The 23,367-nt window shown below is 38.1% G+C and overlaps 1 protein-coding gene across 4 annotated transcripts in view; it reads right to left on the reverse strand.

Annotated features, from left to right (window-relative positions):
• Positions 1-8,223: 8,223 nt before the first annotated feature.
• Positions 8,224-23,367, reverse strand: part of LOC139470184 (polycomb complex protein BMI-1-A-like) — a 113,456-nt gene continuing 98,312 nt past the window's right edge. For 2 of the 4 annotated variants that reach the window (XM_071252495.1, XM_071252492.1), the window contains 7 exons: positions 21,745-21,800; positions 21,274-21,321; positions 20,225-20,327; positions 19,392-19,452; positions 18,258-18,356; positions 17,276-17,356; positions 8,224-16,924 (listed from right to left, as the gene is read on the reverse strand). In XM_071252495.1, coding sequence (XP_071108596.1) covers positions 16,175-16,924; positions 17,276-17,356; positions 18,258-18,356; positions 19,392-19,452; positions 20,225-20,327; positions 21,274-21,321; positions 21,745-21,800 — 1,198 coding nt within the window. In that variant the 3' untranslated portion in view covers positions 8,224-16,174. The remainder of the gene's footprint in view (positions 16,925-17,275; positions 17,357-18,257; positions 18,357-19,391; positions 19,453-20,224; positions 20,328-21,273; positions 21,322-21,744; positions 21,801-23,367) is intronic. The other 2 variants (XM_071252493.1, XM_071252494.1) reach the window with 2 other exon arrangements.

Here is a 23,367-nt window from a genome sequence, read left to right on the forward strand (position 1 = left end):
TAAAGTTGATTTTGTATACAATCCTGTCCAAATGTATGATCAAGAATTTAAGTGACCTCAAATATTTTTTATTACTTTTGTTTATACATTTTAAGAGTTTGCAAACTCGGAAATACGTTTTGGTCGCAATTACAAAGGGCGGTTAAACGTACCTGCGTGCTGGGTAAGTAGAATTTATGTTTCAAGGTTAACAATTAATATTCCGGTAGCTATAGACAACTACACAAACAGTTTATAATAAATAGGATGTGTCGAATGAAATAGCATGTTTCTCTCATCGAGTGACAGGGGAAGGGGGTGGCGATTGAAATATTCTTCATTTCTATGCCATTATTACATGTGTTTACTATTCACCTAGGATATTGTGCGTATACATCAATGAGATATGTGATATCTATTTCATGGATACAAATGTTATCTATTCACATCCCAGGCTGTATATTTTGTGTGTATGCATCAGTGAGGTGTGTGATATCTATGTCATTGATACAAAGGCTATCTATTCACATCCCGGGCTGTATATTTTGTGTGTATACATAAGTGAGAGGTGTGATATTTTTTTCATTGATACATATGCTATCTTTTTACATCCCAGGCTGTATATTTTGTGTGTATGCATCAGTGAGGTGTGTGATATCTATGTCATTGATACATATGCTATCTATTTACACAAAAGGCTGTATATTGTGCGTGTATTGATCAGTGAGATGTGTTATATCTATCTCATTGTTGCAAGTGTTATCTAGTCATGTCCCTGTCTGTATATTGTGAGTATATATATGTGAAATGTGTGATATATGTGTCATTGATACATATGTTATCTATTCACATCACAGATTGTATATTGTATGTATACATCAGTGAAATGTGTGATATCTATTTTATTGATATATATGCTTTCTGTCAACATCACACGCTGTGTATTGTGTGTATACATCAGTGAAATGTGTGATATATGTGTCATTGATACATATGTTTTCTATTCACATCCCTGTCTGTATATTGTGTGTATACATCAGTGAGATGTGTGATATCTGTGTCATTGATACATATGTTATCTAGTAACGTCCCTGTCTGTATATTGTGTGTATACATCAGTAAGATGTGTGATATCATGTGTGATGTCAACATTTAGAGATGTATTACTTTCTGACAAGTCAGCTTCAGTGTTTGATCAGTGTAATGAACATATTTTATCTGGAAAATTTGATGATGCTGTAACTTTATTCTCAGATTTATTAGGTAATGCAGCAGAATGTATGCGTAAGTTTTGCCCATCTGCTTGGTTAGTCGATAAGCAACCTTGGTTTGATAAAGAGTGTGAATTTCTTAGATTTGAAAAGCAAAGACTGCTTAAAGTTTATAGACTACTTGGGGATCATTTGGCACTTTCAAACTATCTACATGCAAGAAATAAATATACAAATATACTCCATAACAAAAGAAAAGCCTACCAAGATAAAATTCTTAGTAATATGGTGACAGGCATACACAACAGCAAAATATTTTGGTCACAATTGAAGCTACTCTCTGGTGAGGGAAGGAGACGCTCTCCTAATATCGAACTAGGAGATTGGTATCAGCACTTTAAGAACTTATTTGGTGAATACTCTTCTTCAGAGGTTGAGGAGAATTTAGTTTTTGACGATGTTAATTTTGACGAAACAACTCAGAGTATTCTTGATTCCCCTATTTCACAGGATGAAGTGCTTGATGCGATTACAGGATTGAAAAATAATAAAACTGCGGGAGATGATGGACTGATAGCAGAAATGTTTAAGTCTTCTCCTGATGTTCTGGTTCCTTTTTTGACATTCTTCTTTAATGCTATATTTGATTCTGCATATTTTCCCTCATCTTGGGCTGTTGGCCACATTGTTCCTATATATAAGAAAGGCGATGCCAATTCTCCCACTAATTATAGGGGTATCACTATCTTAAGTGTATTCAGTAAACTTTATATTTCTATTTTAAACAGAAGACTCCAGTTTTGGTCGGAATCCTATGATAGACTAGTAGAGTCTCAGGCTGGTTTTAGGAGTGGATATTCCACAACTGATAATATTTTTGTTTTATATTCAGTAATAGAGAAATATTTGGCTAAGAAACGAGGTGTGATTTATGCCTTGTTTGTTGATTTTGCCAAAGCCTTTGATTCCATAGATAGATCCAAATTGCGTATGGTACTATACAAAAATGGTATTTCTCCGAAAATGTTCTGTTGTATACAGTCAATTTATAAACAAGTTTTGGCATTGGTCAAATACAATAACTCATTTTCTGATATGTTTAGCTGCAGTAAGGGAGTTCGTCAAGGATGTGTCCTTAGTCCCATTTTGTTTGCCTTGTTCGTAAATGATCTTGCCATAGATATTGAATCCAGTTGCGCACATGGTATCCAATTTCATCCAGATGTAGTTCAATTGTATTAAATTACTTTTCGCAGATGATGTCATTCTCATAGCAGATACTGTTTATGGTCTCCAGAAAAGAATCAATGTGTTAGAATGTTATTGTAAAGATTATTCATTAACAGTCAATATTGATAAAACTAAAGTAGTAGTTTTTAAAAATGGGAGTGTTCTTTCAAAATATGAAAAATGGGTTTACGATGGAAAATTGTTGGAATGTGTAACTACATATAAATACCTTGGTGTATTATTTTTTCGAAATCTATCTTGGAGTGCACATATATCTAATGTTGTTAATCAAGCTAAAAAGGTTTTGTTTAAGCTTTTGAAGTCCCTACAGCTAATTAAACCTACTCCTATGAATATTTTCTTTAAAATTTTTGATGCTAAAGTTGTGCCAGTACTTCTTTACGGTGCAGAAGTTTGGGGTTTATCTTTATCGTTTTGCGAGGAGATTGAAGTTGTTCATACACTTGCTTGTAAACGTATTTTAGGAGTTAAGTCAGCAACTTCCAATCATGTTGTGCGTGGAGAGTGTGGGAGATACCCTTTGTATATCTATGCTTTCAAAAGATGCTTGAATTATTGGTGTAAGATTTTAAAGATGCCCGATTCGCGTTATCCACGAAAAAGTTACAATATGCTTGTGCAGCAGGCCATAGCAGGTAAGACTAATTGGGCCTCTAGAGTTAAATTACTTTTGTACGCCTATGGCTTTGGCTACGTATGGGAAAATCAGCATCTTGTTATTTCTATTTCATTTATTGATGAGTTCATACAAAGATTAAAATGCTCTTATGAACAAGATTGGCATTTTGCTTTGACCAATAGCCCCAAGTATTCATTATATCTTTGTTATAAATTTAGGTTTAGCAGGGAATTTTATTTATCGGCTATTACAATCAATAAGTTTCGCGTTGCACTGGCACGTTTTAGAGCTAGCTCCCACTCGCTCCACATAGAAACCGGGAGATATTTTGGTATCCCAAGACAGCGAAGGTTATGTATGATTTGTGAAACAGGCTATGTTGAGTCTGCATACCATTTTGTATTGGTTTGTGAAAAATATTATGCTCTCCGAGTGACATATATTCCTCAAAAATATTATGTAAATCCATCAATAGAACAATTTTACATACTTATGTCGTCTCTGCATCAGTCAACAATTAGAAGTCTGGCTTGTTATATTTACCACGCTTTTAAGTTAAGGAATTCATTTTTGCAGAAGTAATATTCTTTATCTATGAATGCCTTGCTGTTGTGTATTTAGGTGTACACAGTTGTATTTTTATACATGTCTGGTGAACCGAATTGTACTATGGGCCGCTGGCCCACTCATGTACTGAATAAACAGATTAGATACATATGTTATCTATTCTCGTCCCTGTCTGTATATTGTGTGTGTATACATCAATGAGATGTGTGATAGCTATGCCATTGATACATATGTTATCAATTCACATCACAGGCTGTATATTGTGAGTTTATACATCAATGAGATGTGTGATATTTATGTCATTGATACATATGTTATCTATTCACGTCCCTGTCTGTATATTGTGTGTGTATACATCAATGAGATGTGTGATATTTATGTCATTGATACATATGTTATCTAGTAACGTCCCTGTCTGTATATTGTGTGTATACATCAGTAAGATGTGTGATATCTATTTCATTGATACATATGTTATCAATTCAAACCACAGGCTGTATATTGTGAGTGTATACATCAATGAGATGTGTGATATCTAAGTCATTGATACATATGTTATCTATTCACGTCCCTGTCTGTATATTGGGAGTGTATTGATCAGTGAGATGTGTGATATTTGTCATCAATACATATTTTTTTCTATTCACGTCCCTGTCTGTATATTGTGCGTGTATACATCAATGATATGTGTGATATCTATGTCATTGATACATATGTTATCTATTCACGTCCCTGTCTGTATATTGTGCGTGTATACATCAATGAGATGTGTGATATTTATGTCATTGATACATATGTTATCTATTCACTTCACTGTCTGTATATTGTGTGTGTATACATCAATGAGATGTGTGACATTTATGTCATTGATACATGTGTTATCTATTCACTTCACTGTCTGTATATTGTGTGTGTATACATCAATGAGATGTGTGATATTTATGTCATTGATACATATGTTATCTATTCACTTCACTGTCTGTATATTGTGTGTGTATACATCAGTGAGATGTGTGGTATCTATGTCATTGATACATATGTTATCTATTCACGTCCCTGTCTGTATATTGTGAGTTTATACATCAATGAGATGTGTGATATTTATGTCATTGATACATATGTTATCTATTCACATCCCTGTCTGTATATTGTGTGTGTATACATCAGTGAGATGTGTGATATTTATGTCATTGATACATATGTTATCTATTAACGTCCCTGTCTGTATATTGTGTGTATACATCAGTGAGATGTGTGATATCTATTTCATTGATACATATGTTATCAAATCAAACCACAGGCTGTATATTGTGAGTGTATACATCAATGAGATGTGTGATATCTATGTCATTGATACATATGTTATCTATTCACGTCCCTGTCTGTATATTGTGAGTGTATTGATCAGTGAGATGTGTGATATTTGTCATCAATACATATTTTTTTCTATTCACGTCCCTGTCTGTATATTGTGCGTGTATACATCAATGATATGTGTGATATCTATGTCATTGATACATATGTTATCTATTCACGTCCCTGTCTGTATATTGTGCGTGTATACATCAATGAGATGTGTGACATTTATGTCATTGATACATATGTTATCTATTCACTTCACTGTCTGTATATTGTGTGTGTATACATCAATGAGATGTGTGATATTTATGTCATTGATACATATGTTATCTATTCACTTCACTGTCTGTATATTGTGTGTGTATACATCAGTGAGATGTGTGATATTTATGTCATTGATACATATGTTATCTATTCACACCACAGGCTGTATATTGTGTGTGTATACATCAGTGAGATGTGTGATATCTATACCATTATTACGTTTGTTATCTACTTAGTTCGGCTATACATTGTATGTATATGTCAGCTGTGTAATATCTATACCATTATTACATCTGCTATCTATAAATATTGTGTGTTTACGTCGGTCAGATGTGTGATATGTAGGTCATTATTACATGTATTTTCTATTCATATTGGTTGTATATTTTATTACATTTGTTATGTTTTCATATTCCAGGATGTGTATTATCTGTATACATCAGTGAGATGTGTGATATCTATGTCACTTTTACATGCGGTGTCTGGGGGCGAGTTAATGTGACGTGTATTGTGAGGACGAGTTAGTCTGACATGTTTTGTTTGCACGAGTTAGCCTGACGTGTGTTGTGATGGCGGGCTAGTCTATAGTGTAATATGTCAATATGATGTGTATCGTCCTGACATGTCAATATATGTATTGTCCTGAGTTGGCATATTGGTTTTTATTGTCATGGCATGTCAATATGATGTGCATTGTCCTGACATGTCAATATATGTATTGTCCTGAGATGTCATATTGGTGTGTATTGTCCTGACATGTCAATATCTATATATTGTCCTGAGATGTCATATTGGTTTGTATTGTCATGGCATGTCAATATGATGTGCATTGTCCTGACATGTCAATATATGTATTGTCCTGAGATGTCTCTGCGCGTCAATATGATATGTATTTCCTCACATGTCAATATGACGTGCATTGTCCTGAGAAGTCAATCTGATGAGTATTCTCCTTATACGTCAATATATGTATTGTCCTAGCATGTCAGTCTGATGTGCAATGACCTGGCATGTCAATCTGATGTGCAATGACCTGGCATGTCAATCTGATGTGCAATGACCTGGCATGTCAATCTGATGTGCAATGACCTGGCATGTCAGTCTGATGTGCAATGACCTGGCATGTCAGTCTGATGTGCAATGACCTGGCATGTCAGTCTGATGTGCAATGAAGTAGCATGTCAATCTGATGTGCAATGACCTGGCATGTCAATCTGATGTGCAATGACCTGGCATGTCAATCTGATGTGCAATGACCTGGCATGTCAGTCTGATGTGCAATGAAGTAGCATGTCAATCTGATGTGCAATGACCTGGCATGTCAATCTGATGTGCAATGAAGTAGCATGTCAATCTGATGTGCAATGACCTGGCATGTCAATCTGATGTGCAATGAAGAAGCATGTCAATCTGATGTGCAATGAAGTAGCATGTCAATCTGATGTGCAATGACCTGGCATGTCAGTCTGATGTGCAATGACCTGGCATGTCAGTCTGATGTGCAATGACCTGGCATGTCAGTCTGATGTGCAATGACCTGGCATGTCAATCTGATGTGCAATGACCTGGCATGTCAATCTGATGTGCAAGGACCTGACATGTCAATCTGATGTGCAATGGTCTGGCATGTCAGTCTGATGTGCAATGTCCTGACATGTCAATCTGATGTGCAATGACCTGGCATGTCAATCTGATGTGCAATGACCTGGCATGTCAGTCTTATGTGCAATGACCTGGCATGTCAGTCTGATGTGCAATGACCTGGCATGTCAATCTGATGTGCAATGACCTGGCATGTCAATCTGATGTGCAATGACCTGGCATGTCAAACTGATGTGCAATGACCTGGCATGTCAATCTGATGTGCAATGACCTGACATGTCAATCTGATGTGCAATGACCTGACATGTCAATCTGATGTGCAATGACCTGGCATGTCAATCTGATGTGCAATGACCTGGCATGTCAATCTGATGTGCAATGACCTGGCATGTCAGTCTGATGTGCAATGACCTGGCATGTCAATCTGATGTGCAATGACCTGGCATGTTAATCTGATGTGCAATGACCTGGCATGTCAATCTGATGTGCAATGACCTGACATGTCAATCTGATGTGCAATGACCTGGCATGTCAGTCTGATGTGCAATGACCTGGCATGTCAATCTGATGTGCAATGACCTGGCATGTCAATCTGATGTGCAATGACCTGGCATGTCAGTCTGATGTGCAATGACCTGGCATGTCAATCTGATGTGCAATGACCTGGCATGCCAATCTGCTGTGCAATGACCTGGCATGTCAATCGGATGTGCACTGACCTGACATGTCAATCTGATGTGCAATGACCTGGCATGTCAGTCTGATGTGCAATGACCTGGCATGTCAATCTGATGTTCAATGACCTGGCATGTCAGTCTGATGTGCAATGGCATGTCAATCAGATGTGCAATGACCTGGCATGTCAGTCTGATGTGCAATGACCTGGCATGTCAGTCTGATGTGCAATGGTCTAGCATGTCAGTCTGCTGTGCAATGACCTGGCATGTCAATCTGATGTGCAATGACCTGGCATGTCAATCTGATGTGCAATGACCTGGCATGTCAATGTGATGTGCAAGGACCTGACATGTCAGTCTGATGTGCAATGGTCTAGCATGTCAATCTGATGTGCAATGAAGTAGCATGTCAATCTGATGTGCAATGACCTGGCATGTCAATTTGATGTGCAATGACCTGGCACTTCAAGCAGATGTGTTATTGAATATCCCATCGGGATACCACACAGACAACAAAAACCAGCACCTGTGGACAAGTTGCAGGGATGAGGATGGGGATGGGAACATCGAAACATTACAACTCTTATTTTGAACACTTTACAATGTACTTCGAATCTTCGGTAATATAACACATACTGCTGTGTGTTTTTCTTAAGGCAGATATCAATACCAGCAAACAGAACAAAACAAGTCACAATATTTGTACACTTTATTGTCCCTAGATCTGATACTTTGTACCCAATTCCGATATTTAAATTAAATACCACGTATTTACACTGAACGCCTGGCTGCTAGGCAGTTGCGCGCGCATGTACCAGAGGTTTATCACGTGATAAAACCAACTCTAAAACGAAGTGAAACAATTGTGTCAAAATCGGAAAATACAAAGACAATAAATCTTTTAGGGTTTGATTGTTTCTCATAAATAGTTTCATTTTTAAAATAGGAATAATCATCTTTGTATTTTCCATTACCACAGTTTCCAACTCGCTCAAAGACCATTCCCATGTGTTTAACGAATGCTATACAACCATCGACTAACTAAGACATTTCTACAGAGTACTAAAGCCGATGCGTTGTCACCGGACATCGTGATTGACTGAAGTTTATATCTGTTAATGAACACAAAAGGATGTATACATATTGGTTAAAACATCACAACTCCATCCTCAACGTGATTCTCGGTTTCATACACACACTCTGTCAACATTAGTATACTTAATACTTATCTTACTTTCACACGTCGAGATGGAAGACGTACGCATGCGTGGATTGTCTCACTGAACAAGATTGGCAATGAAACAACAATTCGAAGGTTAGAATAGGTTCTAAACGGACAATGTCATAATGTATATGGGAAAAGAAGCATTTGTGAAATTGAAGTGCAGTTTATAAACGAGTACGGGTTAACCAATATCTATATATTGTAATATAATTTTAAATTTTCGAGTCAGGTTCAGATTTAAACCAATTCTACAATGTATGCTCGTCTAATTTGTAAGCACCTATCACCTTCATAATACCTTGTGTTGTTTTTAATAAAAATACATAAATGTTGGACGGTTGAGATATCTTATATGACCAGACTTAAAATGATATCGTTGAAGTAACATTAATATATATGATAATACATCAGACATTACATACACTATACGACACTGATACTAAATTCAATTATCAAATCAGACGTTTTGAAGGGACAATTTTCATGTCAAGATGCGGACAAGCCATGTGATCCATTTTATTCTTTACGGCTTAAATGATCGCCAACAGCGACGTAAATCCATGTCCTCTTTCTTAAATTGATGAGCGACAAAGATATGCTTGTCCGTAGAAGATTCGCATCAACGTTACATTTTGAAATGTATCGATTTGCTATGAAATATGAATAGTGTGTAATCTACCAGTAATGTATTTTATCGATTATCATCACATTTCCCATGCATTATTACATAAAAGCTTTAATGCATTAGCGAACACGATGTCCCAGCTTGATGCTCATACCTTAATGGAGACAAATATCATAGAAACCTACATTGATTTTACAATGCAATAAACATTACCACTAAATGTTTCTTGCTAAGGCCTTCTAGTGTTGTAAGGAAAGTTATTAATATTTTATTGACGAAATTACTAGATGTTCTTAAACATTACCTGTTTACAGGAGAGTGAAATGTTTCTAATTCCACCGTACATTAAATATTACGGTATTTAAGTTTTTCTAACGTGTCTTCATTCCAACATTTGTCGCTGAATATTTCCTCTATTCTTGAACATATAAACCTTACACTATAACCAAAAAAATGAAAGACCGCCGATTCTTTCAAAATACTATAATTAATATGTCATGACAGGTTAACTTTTAAAATATGAAAAAATCGGGTGGTCCTTATCTTTTTTAGTAGTATATAATTGTCTGTATTTTGTTTGATTTGTTATGTCAAATTTTCGTTTTGGGTCATTGGCAAGCAGGAATGTTCACGTCCTAGGACAAGTTCCTAGAACATGGTGAGAACACATGAGAAGGGTCTTTCTAGCATTTCCATACATCTTAAAGCTCTTTTAATGGAAACGTTATTCTTAGGTTTTAGGTCATATGAATTCAGGGAACATACGTGCAACATACTCAACCCATGCTTCTTAGGGCCAAACGTTGAACACAGGTGAACGTTGAGTATAGCATATTGATCGATATAATGAATAAATGCATTCGGTATTTCGGAAGGTCACTTTAGAATCGGGAATTGGTCACAAGAATTAAGCTGCACACATTGTAATGGAACCCGGGTCTTCGGTGTTACAAGCGAACGCTTTAACCACTAGGCTACCCCCACCGCCCTCAAGGATGCATGCTTCATCATGAAGCAGTGTAATATCATTTTCAATGAAGACCTGGAGTCATCACTGATATTCAGTGATCCTTTCCAAAAGTGTTTGACAGCTGTTTTGCCTCTTTGCTATTGGATTCTGTTAGGCAGATAATCGGCAGATAATCGAGACTGGTTATTCTCTGGCTTTGACGTATAATATTGATATGATTTGTATGAGAAGAGAGTCCAACTCACTTGCCGAAATCAATCGTCTAAGAGATGAACTTGGTTACTAGATTCTCAAATGAATTTTGTAAGCACAATGCGTCAGTTGATTGTCATAACAAATGATTGACAGACTGAACTGAACACTCTACTACGAACACTCACGTAGAAATAACATACTGGACTGCTACTTGGTAATTTGGTTTCAGCATCACCTGTAGGTCGGAACGTATAAAGGTATTAGGCAATAGACAATCCCATATTTATCCATTACTCCAAAGCCACCTTACACTAACATTTAACATAACAGAAATAAAGCTATCCTTTATCATATTTATATCTACAAAATAATAATAAAAAATCGGAAATGTATCCCTGAACAATGCTTAATTTCGGGAAGCAATCAACATTGAACTGAGGTGGACTCCTTTTCTATTATTCTTTTCGGTCTGGGACCTGTCTAACGCCACCTGTCCATAGACGCGCCTACACGTTTTCCCTTACCAAAATGATATAAGTGTGATGACCAAAATATGTCAACGGTTATTTTTCAAAACTACAATCTGTATGGAAACATGAGTTGGATTAGATAATGATCTACGTCATATCACTGCGTGTCGGCTGATTTTGGGGGGAACGCCCGAATTGATGGAGGACGCAAACGCACGGGATGCCGATAGGCCAAGGGTCATAACTGAAACGAATTTGGGATTCGAACACAGGCGATTATGTACGATGATGTCGGACTATGAACAGCGACAGTTTCTCCCCCAGCCCCCTAGCAAACATATCATTTAGGTCGTTGGGGACTGGATTTCAACCACGGGATCTGGTGACAAGGAATATTTGGACAATTTTCACTGAAAGAAAAGTTCTATGGGAATGGGACGGCCGCGGTGTGTATGTTGCAAGTATGTTCTCTTCACCCCTGTCAACTCTTGCTTCAATCTACTACTGAAAAACAAACTATATAAGACGTGAACAGAATAACAGGATGAGATAATACAAACATGATGCTGATTTCTTTGACGTCATATCCGGTCACGTGATCATATGTTATCCTATATCTAAGAACTGTATATATAACTCAGAAAATAGAAATATGTTGGGAAATGAATTGTGGGAATGTTGGTTTTGGAATGAAATATGTAACGGTGGATTGTTAAATATTTGTATATGGTGCAGGTTGATTTAACTGCTTTGAATTTCTTAATATATTTGTCGTAATTTAAAAACGAGTTTAAATATTCAAACTGATATTAAATAAATAATGTTTTTTGCTATATGGTTGATTAGTCACCCATTCCTGTCACTGCTGCGTCACTATCATGGCATTTGTTTTGTGTGTTGGGATATATCGAACTGGCGATCTTCTTGAAGGTACACTAGTAAACTCGAAGTTTTGGGGACCGTCGGGAATAGGTCGAGGTTACCATACTTCGAAACAAGCGACCTGGTGTAGGCCAAAACAATTATGAGGTAATTTAGTCCACTTGCGTAGATTTGTCATACTTCAGTACAGATGTCATTTGAAAGTAGGCGTTCACTGACATACTACAGTTGCAAAGGAAACATCAAACGGACCAAAAACCCTATTTCCGGATGGGCCGAAACAAACATATTTTCGTGTTATATTTCGTCTTAAACGATGTAACGAGTTTTAAGATCGAGTTAAAGAGATCTCAATGTATATTGTAACCCATAATTAACTGAATTTGAAACTCGATTAATACTTAACAAATTAATTAGAGAGAATTGAGAGCATGTAATTCCCTGATCCAACATGATAATAATGAGAGCGGCATGTCAGTAAATCAACAATGATCCAATGATCCATCTCTGCACTTGTAAGCATGATCAAGTGAGAGGTTTCATGTTGGTTTCAGAGTGGTCAGCTGTCAGGCCAAGCTCAAGCACAACCACTTTCCGGTTGTATTACCAGCGTTAACGATGATGGTAACTGTACCGTTTGTAATAAGATCCTAGCGAATTTAGCTCTTTCTGTCGAACGTATAAATCTAAAATAATATACCATATAATTATTGTCTGTTGCAAAATGTCATTAATTCAAGGAATAAAGGAATAAATTTTGAACATTTCTTACATCTGTGTGACTGTTTATATCACGCTTGTTCATTCCAGCGCATATTTCATGGAGACATATTCAAATTTATTCACTCCATAACTGTTCGATCAACTCAATAACGCCCTGATTAAACGTAACATAATCCCGGGTGTTAAATCCAACTAACATTTCAAATAAGTATAAGTTTTTTTGTAACAGAATCATTAATGTCAGAACCAACGTAGGTCAAGATTCCAACGCCCTAAGTTCCACGGTGTTTCATGGTCTATTTCCTGTCGATTTCCTCTTGGTACATATTTCACCATTCCAAAACCAACAATACCAAAGTAATACGTGTCAATTGCTACTTTGATTGACAGTATTTCAGAACACATGATGTTGTAACCAATATTGTCTTTGTGCCATCGTGAGTGTGATATCAAATACAACAAAGAAAGGAACCCACCATTTAATATTCTGGAAGTGGGGGTCAAATTATTGTTTTTAAAACCTCAGACACCACCCCTCCCCTCTTCACCACCACGAATATCAAATGATCAGCCCCTATGACTACAGAACCAAAACGGACATTACCTTCAAGTTATAACATGTTATAACATGTTATAACAAATCAACATGCACAGTGGTGAGAGAACGCCCATCACTATCACCATCACATCATTCGGACACGTGATGAAACTTGGTATTTGTTTGCATAAAATATATACTTAAATAAAGAACATTCCTTTGTTTGTTTTAACAATCATTTCAACGTACTGTTATCCCTCCTTGCATAAAATATAAAATACTACAAAAAAACATCATAATGTCACCTTGTACCGTTATGAAGTATCGAAACATACTTAAATTCAAATGACTGTTTTAGTCTATTTACAAACATATTCAACGGTCATAATTTCTGAAAATGAGATAAAAACATAAAGATACCAAATATGAATCGAGAACATATTTTGATTTCCATAATTAATATTCATATTCCATATCACTTAAATATACTTCAAATGATGTGAATATTACGTTTATCACACAAAGCATATCTACATGGTTATACAACCCCTATATTATTGACATTAAGTGGCTGTTACAACCTTCAAACCAAACTTACCTACTTCCGTGGTTTAGCAAACATACATCACACACACATGTACACAAACTGTTCACCAATATCTACAGGTCTAACGTAGTGTACGCCATTTAAGAGTGTCCGTTTTGGTTTTGTAGTCTCCCTCTAAAACTACGTATGCCCTTAAAAGGGATCATTTCAGAAATATCAGTAACGGTTACACCACTATATTAATCACTTTCAATATGAATTTGCTTAGTCTCTTGTAAATATTTCATAGATGTATTTCAGTTATTGGAAATAATTAAATGTGTTGAGTGCTGAAAAACACGTAGAGTTTCTTCGATGAAGCGGACCCCCGTTTATCCAGATTCATAACGTTTTGGTGAAAACGAATTAAACATGGGTCGGTGATACTTAATGTTTCGTTGGTCCGAATGTGAGTCGTACGGTTTATCAGGGTTACACACTAGTGGTAAAAGAAGGTGGGCTATTTACGGATAGGTCAGTTCCTTTCACAAACATCAGGTTTTTTAGGCCTAATACTTTCGAAATAACCGAAATACATTTTATGACAAAATATAAAGCAGCGCTAGTCGTGTAACCGTTAACGAAATCTGATTTCACAACAGATCATGTTCACTAACAAGGGTTTGCAATACAAATGTGAATGTTAGCAAAGTAAAGGCACGTGCGAAATTATTTGCAATGAGGCACAACTTAATATGTGTATAAGTGAATGAGTGAGTGAGTATGGTTTTGCGCCGGTTTTAGCAATATTCCAGTAATATCACAGCGGGGGACACCAGAAATGGGCTTCACACATTGTACCCATGTCGGAAATCGAACCCGGGTCTTCGGCGTGACGAGCGAACGCTTTAACCACTTGGCTACCCGACCGCCCCTAATATGTGTATAATGTCCAATGAACAATACATCATGACACGTATCGAAAGATAATCATCTCTCCTAAACATTTGGACGTCATATACTGACATAATACAAACACGAAATGTTTGTGTCGACGAATCCGTTTTCGAACGTTGTCACACCAGAAATAGAAACACACATTCAGAAAGATGGCCTAAAGTTTCATGAAGAATAGTCCGTTTTTTTGTAAATTAATACGAACGAAGAAAGTTGTAATATGTTATGAAATATATTTGCATTAGAAATGAACACCCCGCATATACGGGGTCTTTGTTATTAAATAAATGTGTTTCAAAAACTTGAATTTTGTTTCAAATACTGTTTACCTTTACCTCATTTTTTATCTGTGAATGAGCGTTCAGAGTGAGTGATGCAGGTCTCAGACGTTTACCACTTTCGTGAAACCCACGAGCACGGATATGGTGCTGACAATCCTAGAAACATAATCAGGGCGAACCGGAATTCGAACCCCCAATCATAGGTTTCTGGGGTAAGAACCCAGAACGTGAAGACATGGCTCATGGAAGCGAATGAGTGAGTGAGTGAGTTAAAGTTTAACGTCGCATCGGCATTGGTTCGGCCATATGGCGACGAGATAAAGAAAAGGAATAAAATGTATTCAAAAAGAAATTAAAAGTAATGGAATTCTACAAAAGTGATTTGCAAACCCTTGTTTGTGGACATAGATGTCTTAAGTTACTTATGCATGTTCATGCGTATGTGCCCTGTGGGGCACAAACCCCAAATCTTTAGTGTTTTCATGCCCTATAATGCACAAAATACTAATAGTAACGGTTCCTATAGAAACCACGTAGTCTGTATGACGTCACAGTCAATCATGACGTCATATGTTAATCCAGTGTGATGAGTTAATCCGATGACGTAAGAACAGGTAAATCCAAATAAACACAGCATAATCCACCACGTGAACAAGACAGGGTATATATCCAAATATATAGGTATCCGGGAAGATGAAACAGTAGGATGACGTCAGCTGTGATGTCATCAAGATGAACGTCACAATTACAAACAATACATGACGTCACATTTTATGAATATTTGAACACTATGTATCACTCATTTAATTGGGGGAAAGAGTTCATACAAAGGTCAATTGGTGTCAGTGTTTGTATTCCATGAATAACGGTAATGAAACGTACTCCAAGCTGGAGGGGTGAAGGGTGGGGGACTTGGTGAGAGATGATTGACATGAAATCAACAACACATCTCCATGAAATGTATGACATTGGCGACGCATACCTCCAACATGAACAAATGCTAGGATGAAATAATCCCAATAGAACACACTCGTCTTGCGTCACATGCCGTGACGTCATTCAATGAAACGTGACGTCATCCATAATGAACTCTATGACGTCATATGAATGCTATACATGAACACTGGACGTCATTTTGAAATATTGACAGCACACTATGTATATTTCCATGATATAGATTCCATATAGCTGCGATATATCCATAGGGTGTCACAACTTTTTGAATTCGGTAACAGCAACTCCTGGTCAACATATTACGAGGGTTGAGAATAATCCAGTGGCATCACGTAGGTATCCGATTTCATGTCTCCAGGAAAGTGATCACTCGGAACCTTGAAGTGCCCATTCATTATCAAATCGTTCGGTCCGTGCCATTTTATTGGCGTCACGTGATCCGATTCGCTCGGTCGTCTGCTTTCAGTTCCCGGGGAACTCTCGTACTCCGTTGGAGAGTCGCTACACTGACTGGACCGGGCGAATCCATTATTTTCTGTAGGTGTTTGGACAGGGGAGAAGTCTTTATCGTCTTTCTCAGGGGTGTCACCTTCGGAGACCGAATAATCAATGACGGAATCAACCTCCTTCTCACAAACACCTGCTTCGTGCGTAGCAGCCTCGCGCCATTCGGAACAGGAAGCAGTTTTCTCAGTCTCGTTTGAGTTTATGACATCTATTTCCTTTTCCGCTTCGGCAGTGTCGTCATCAGTCTTTGAGCATGCAGACGAGTGACACGTTTCGTCCGTTTTCGGACAACCGGCGACCGGCTCGGTTGTTTCCGTCGGTTTTTCGGTCTCTCCGTTTTGAAATGTGTCGGGTTTATTTGGTTTAGAAGGGGCATCAACATTATTTGGCTTTGTCGACGATTGGCAGTCTGGTGAATCTTTGTGTTTCTTTGCAGGGACTTCTGGCTCATCTGTGGGTCGGGAACCTTCGCTCAGTTCCGGTAATTTCCGCTTTTTGGGAAGGAACTTGTAGAAAGAGTAAAACAGCTTTAGGATCCCTTGCTGTAAAAGAAATTTGAGAAATTAATATTTTCTCTGGCAAATGTAAAAGTACATGTAAATAATCCGTTTATCCGCACACCATACAACGGACATTACTCAGTGCTACGTTAATCCGAAAATGTGTCAAGCGGACGATTTCTTCAGGAAATGGAAGAACGAAGAACCACTATCTATATCTGACAACTTACTGAAGATAAAAAGTTGTATATCTAATGTCACTGTATAAAATCAAACCGGAACTTAATTTTGATTCATTTACTAAAATTGTCAATAACGTTATGTTCCATATCCTCATACAGGGCTCCTGATGAATTACTGCTTGCCCTGATGCAGGATAACTATGACGCTCACCCTCCGCCATGAGTAGATGTAGGCCACGTCCATGAGAGACCACGTGTCACGAAGGGGGGCGTCGGTGTGAATTAGGTCAATCTGAAATGTACAACATGTAAATGTCACAACGAATCTACATCATATATCAAGGTGAACGCGTGCAACAGGAATCAACAACTTGGGAAAGCGATAAATATATCAAATAACGACTGGAATAATATTAGCTATCGTCGTCATTCTGAAATGTACACGTCAATGTCATGACGACATCTACACCATGTCAAGGAGAAGGCGCACAACAGAAACCAACAACTTCCTCGTATGAAATAACAATGAATTATACCACCTGTCATATTCACGCATCCCACGTTGGGAAGGCGGTAAATATATCACACAATGACCGGAATGATACTAACTTCGTCATTCTTAAATGTACACGTCAATGTCATGACAAACCCGGGTTCGATTTCGACATGGGTACAATGTGTGAAGCTCATTTCTGGTGTCCCCCGCCGTGATATTGCTGGAATATTGCTACAAGCGGCGTCAAACCATACTCACTCACTCACTCACTCACTCACACACTCACTCACTCACTCACTCATTCACTCAGTGTCATGACGACATCTACACCATGTCAAGGTGAAGGTGCGCAACGGAAACCAACAACTTCCTCGTATGAAAAGAATATATACATAATTTTTTTTAAATGAGGTGTACATTTACTTTTAACACCACCAGAGTTACGTAGTATAATGTTTCCGTTTACGCTATGGATGCCAAAGCGCATACTGCACACATCGCCTTCTTTGCGAATCCGCGTTTGTGAAATAAGATAATCATAAGTCATCCCATCTGTCATATTCAATTCATATGTCAAGCAGTTTCATGTCTCAAAAAGGCAAAAGAATGAAATAGAGACCGATATAAAAATGCAGTCACGATATATCTCGTGGCTACGCAATGAAAGTGCAAACGTAAAAGTGCTTCGGCGATATACCTGAATCTTCTGAGAAAGGGAATACTTCATGCGGATGAATTTCTTTAGATGTGAAACAGTGACGGCGGCAGGACACATGAGATACCGGCGATCAAACAACTGAAAAGTAGTGCAAGATTTTATTTGTATTCAAAACACCTGTTATTTATTGAGCATTCATTTTGACTCTCTAAAACAAGAACAATTACAACGTAAGCGTGTCCATAGTTGCAGGGAACATATTTATGACACAATAAATTGGACCAATTAGTCTGATATGATTTGTTTGTTTAACGCCGCACTCAGCAATATTCCAGCTATATGGCGTCAGCCTGTAAATAATCGAGTCTGGACCAGACAATCCAGTGACGCAGGTCGTAGACGTTTACCAATTTCGTGATCCCGACGGGCTGGTGCGGACAAACAATAAATCTGGTCGAATCTCAATCTCATTAAAATCATATCTTATTTCTCGCTACCGCTAAACAATCATCTGAGCATAAGCCATTACGGGTCACGCCCTTTCATCCGACCAATCAGAGCGTCGCCTTCCAGATAGGGAATGTGACAGTTGGAATCGTGTTTCTGATCATGCAACCTCGAAAAGGTTGACACGGGGTGTTCCGAACGACAGTGACTGGCTGTACGACTCATTCCGTCAAAATCGTCTAACCCTCGTTTAAATGAGATAAACATTTGAACCGGAAGAGATTTTCCATAGCCTGTCGGGAATTACTGCCATACAATCTCGGCAACCTATTTACATTCCAGAATGGTGTGTTTTTTTGTCAGTTTTCAAATTTTGAATCGAGAACTTCATCAAAATATTTTTTTTAAAAGCGTAGTCTGGAATGGAAGCCGGCAGTTTGAAACTAGTTTTGTAAAGCTCGAGAAAGCTGCTTTCTGATTGGCTAAGGTTTACATCTTATTAGCCACTTCATTGGTCGGTCAAAGTCAGAGAAAGGTTTTTTCTGGCGTGACCTGTAATAGGATGTCCTCGTATCCTTGTCTAGTGAGAACTAAGATCTGATTTGAAACTGATTCATCGAATCTCAGATTCAAACCCACAAGCAGAGGATCCTTGCACGACTAAGATAGGCAACTCTGAATTCCGTGCTGATGTTAGAGACATGTACAACTGTCACTGAAACCTACCTTTTGTGCTTCCTCTTCCTCTTTGATATCCGTGGATGGCTTCCCACTGGAAACAAACAGACTGCGATATGCATCATTTGTCTGCGCATTGGGTTATAAACAGTGGGTCAGCTTATTTGTTTGTTTGTTTGTTGCTTAACGCCCCACTCAGCAATATTCCAACTATATGACGGAGGTCTGTAAATAATCGAGTTTGGACCAGACAATACAATGATTGACATCCTGAGCATAGATCTTCCCAACTCGGATACAATGATATGCATCAACCAAGTCAGCGAGCCTGACCACCCGATTCCGTTAGTCGCCTCTTACAACAAGCATAGTCGCCTTGAAGGCAAGCATGAGTTGCTGAAGACCTATTCTACTCCGGATCTTGACGGGTCTGAAGTACTGATGTACTGATGTACTGATGTATTGATTACCCGGAATATATCACGTCAATGGGTATTTGAAACATGAAACAATCACAAGGTAAACAAGAAATTTGATGGTTTAGAAATGTGGTTAATTTTATAGCTATATGGAATATTTATATATATAAAATATATTTATAAATTATGAGACCCGATAAACTTGTGAGTGATAGCAAGAGCACAGGTCAATTGCAACCACCTGATGATTGCACAAGATAGGGTACGGGGTATAATTTAGGTTCCACAAAGCGAACTCAGCTAAACAACTGTCGTAAGTATATGATGAAGTATGGGCGGGAGTTACATAGCCATAGGTCTGAGATTGCTATGTCCAACAACCCTGTCCTGGAAAACACTCGAGGGGAGATTTCGACAAAGAAATTGACTAAACAGTGATGCTACCATGTGAAGCAAACTTACTGGCTGCAGTGTTCGAGGGAGAGGCTGATTTGCTCGTCTGGAGAATGGATGACTCGGTCTGTGGTTTTGAAATCCAGTTCTTTGCCTTCGCGTTTCCGGGCTTCTGACGAGAAAGGAAGCACATATGAAATCGGCACTTGAACAAAGTGAGTGAGTGAGTATGTTTTTTACGCTGCTTTTAGCAATATTCTAGCAATATCACGACTGCGTGTCCGCTTGATCTGGGGGGAAAGCGCGGGGTGATGCAGTTTTTTAAAAACATACCACTATTTGAGACCCATGGGTATGGTGCTGACAAACCTAGAAACATAATCAGGGAGAATCTGAACAGTCATAGGTTACTGGCGCGCCTAAGGGACGCAACTCACGGCGAATTGCGGCACCTTAGACGGCTGGGCATGAATAATATCCAAATAAATCCTACACCTGTATTAATAACAGAAACGTTAAAGATATCCGATCATCAAATTTCAAAGAGACATAATGTCAATTCAACTTTATTTACTGAAGATGTTCCAAGAATTAAATCTTCTCTCGAAAACAGTGCATGTTTTTTTATAAACATGCCATGTTTTTATACAATAATTAAAACTTCTTTATGGACTAAAGATGAATCTGTAGATGGTAGACTGGAGGGAAAGATTTCTACCACAATGGTAGAAACGACAGAAATACACTGCGCACTCCTAATATGAGGTCTTTTATGCCAGGGCATACATCACGTCCATACCACAGATAATAGGAACTAGATTTCAGTTCCTGCAATGTATAATCGCGTTAACTGTCACTGCCGTGTCAATTTGGAATAATTAATTGCCGAGCGTCTTGATACAATCACCATAGAAACGAAATTATTTCTACAAAGAACCACAAGTCATAGCAACGATGATGAGAAAAACAGATATCTTGAAATAAATTCATTGTATAGTGTTACTGTGGGCTTAGTCTGCTGTTACAGATGAGAAATGTACTTATTCTTAGAAGGTGCGTATTTCTCCGCATGTCAATAACACGTCAATAACTAAGACAGTGAAATAAACAGTCCCTACCATAGCATGGGGTTTGCTCGTAGAACTCTCGCCGCCTTTTCATTTCATCTGAAATGTACATGAATTAATGTGTCAATGTCAATCAATCAGACTTCATAGGTGTATATTTAGCAACAATGTAGCCATTCGGATATCTAATCCCGAAGGAGACATTTTGTGGTGGTTGAAATTTGCTAACGTTAACACTTCGGGGATTAATGGTGGTGTATATATAGCAGTATTAAGGGATTAATGGTGTATATGTAGCAGTATTCAGGGATTAATGGTATATAGAGCAGTATTCAGCGATCAATGGTATATATAGCAGTGTTCACGGAGTAATGGTGTATATATGTGTGTGTGTGTGTGTGTGTGTGTGTGTATGTGTGTGTGTGTGTGTGTGGAGAGAGAGAGAGAGAGAGAGAGAGAGAGAGAGAGAGAGAGAGAGAGAGAGAGAGAGATGTGCATATCATATGACACACATATACTTACTTTTAAACAGCCCTGGCACCATTTTATAAACTATATTCTGTAGCGTTTCATCATATCTGAAACAAATACGTCATTCTATACATCGGGATTCACCACACGTTTTGTCGAGCTGACATTTCTTTCACTTCGAAGACAATGACCTGGAAGTATTTGCTTTTTTACAACAGATATATTAAAAGAATCTCCTTTGGACTACATCATAACGTTCACATGACACCCACACAATCCATTACCGCTCTCCAGAACCGGATTTCAAATACCGTGGATTAACGTTACGAACTACGATGAAGTGTGTTATCGTTCCACGAGCGGCTTGGATCAACGCTCATGCCATTGACCACTAGTTCTCCTGGACCAGAACAGACAATTCTCTGGCCGCCGTGTTATTTGTTTCAGAACTGCAGCCACAAACACCTCTTACTCACCAAACGATTATTATGCTGATAACATATTTTATCATATAATGAGATGGTTTCTCGTCAGGATAAAGCCAACGGATAAAAGGTATTCGTTGGGGTCATTGACGGATAATCATTCTTGAAACATATAATGTTTCTTCCAAATATAGGATATTGACTATCCCAAAACTCGCGTGTAACCTCTGTTTATGCCAGACAAAGCTCACATACTGTTCTATGCGCATTAATCCAAATCACGCTCTTATCACACGAGCGTGTAATGTATTTCATCCCCGATAAAGCTTAAATACTGCTCTAGGGGATTTGAACCAAATTCACTTACTCGTCGGGATATTACATGAGGTCAGTACATAGAAGATATCTGGCTTTCTTGTGAAATAACGTGTCTCATAACGTGACCTGATTACATCATCGTGTCTCATCCCGTGACCTGATTACATCTTCAATAGGAATGTAATTAAAAGACGAGAACTAATTGTTATTTACAACAAAAGCCTCGTTTTATTTGTTATTCAACATTTTAATAATATGAATCGGATAAATACGGTAATTCACCACGAAGCATGTCATGAATCAGGGGATATTAGGGTTTTGCTAACAGGAAATGCTAAAATGTCTGATTTTACTAGTCCAGCCGCCTGCGTCTAGTCTAGTGGTAGAGTGCCCGCCCGGAGAGCGGAAGGTTCGGGATTCGATCCCCGGCCGCGTCATACCAAAAGACGTTAAAAGATGGTACTTGTTGTTACCCTGTCTGGCGCTCGGCATTAAGGGGCTAAATCAAGGACTGGTCTGCCGTGAGTCCGTATAGTGTGTCTGAGTGGGGAATTCATGTTAAACTGTGGTATCTCAGTGAGCTAGCACTATAAATCGGCTTCAGTCAGGTCTAGTACAAGCAGCCCCACACACGCGCGTGCGTGCACGTCGCTATAGAAGTACAATAATCTTGGACGCGACGTTAATCCCTATTTCACCTCACCTCACTTTACTTGTCCAAGTGTCGGCGAGGACAACGGAAAGTATTGTCGACACAAAGTATTATTTTATACCAAATAATCAAGATATAGCATTCCACCATTAAATATACATGATATTATATAGGAGATAAATCGGGGATTTTTTAACAGTTGTATCCGTTTGTTCGCTCTATCTGTGTTCGTTATATCCGTGTTCTACTGTATAATATACGGTATGAATGATAAAGCTC

Source organism: Haliotis cracherodii, unplaced genomic scaffold, assembly GCF_022045235.1.
Source record: "Haliotis cracherodii isolate W230 unplaced genomic scaffold, xgHalCrac1.p SCAF_20, whole genome shotgun sequence".
NCBI classification, from domain to species: domain Eukaryota; kingdom Metazoa; phylum Mollusca; class Gastropoda; order Lepetellida; family Haliotidae; genus Haliotis; species Haliotis cracherodii.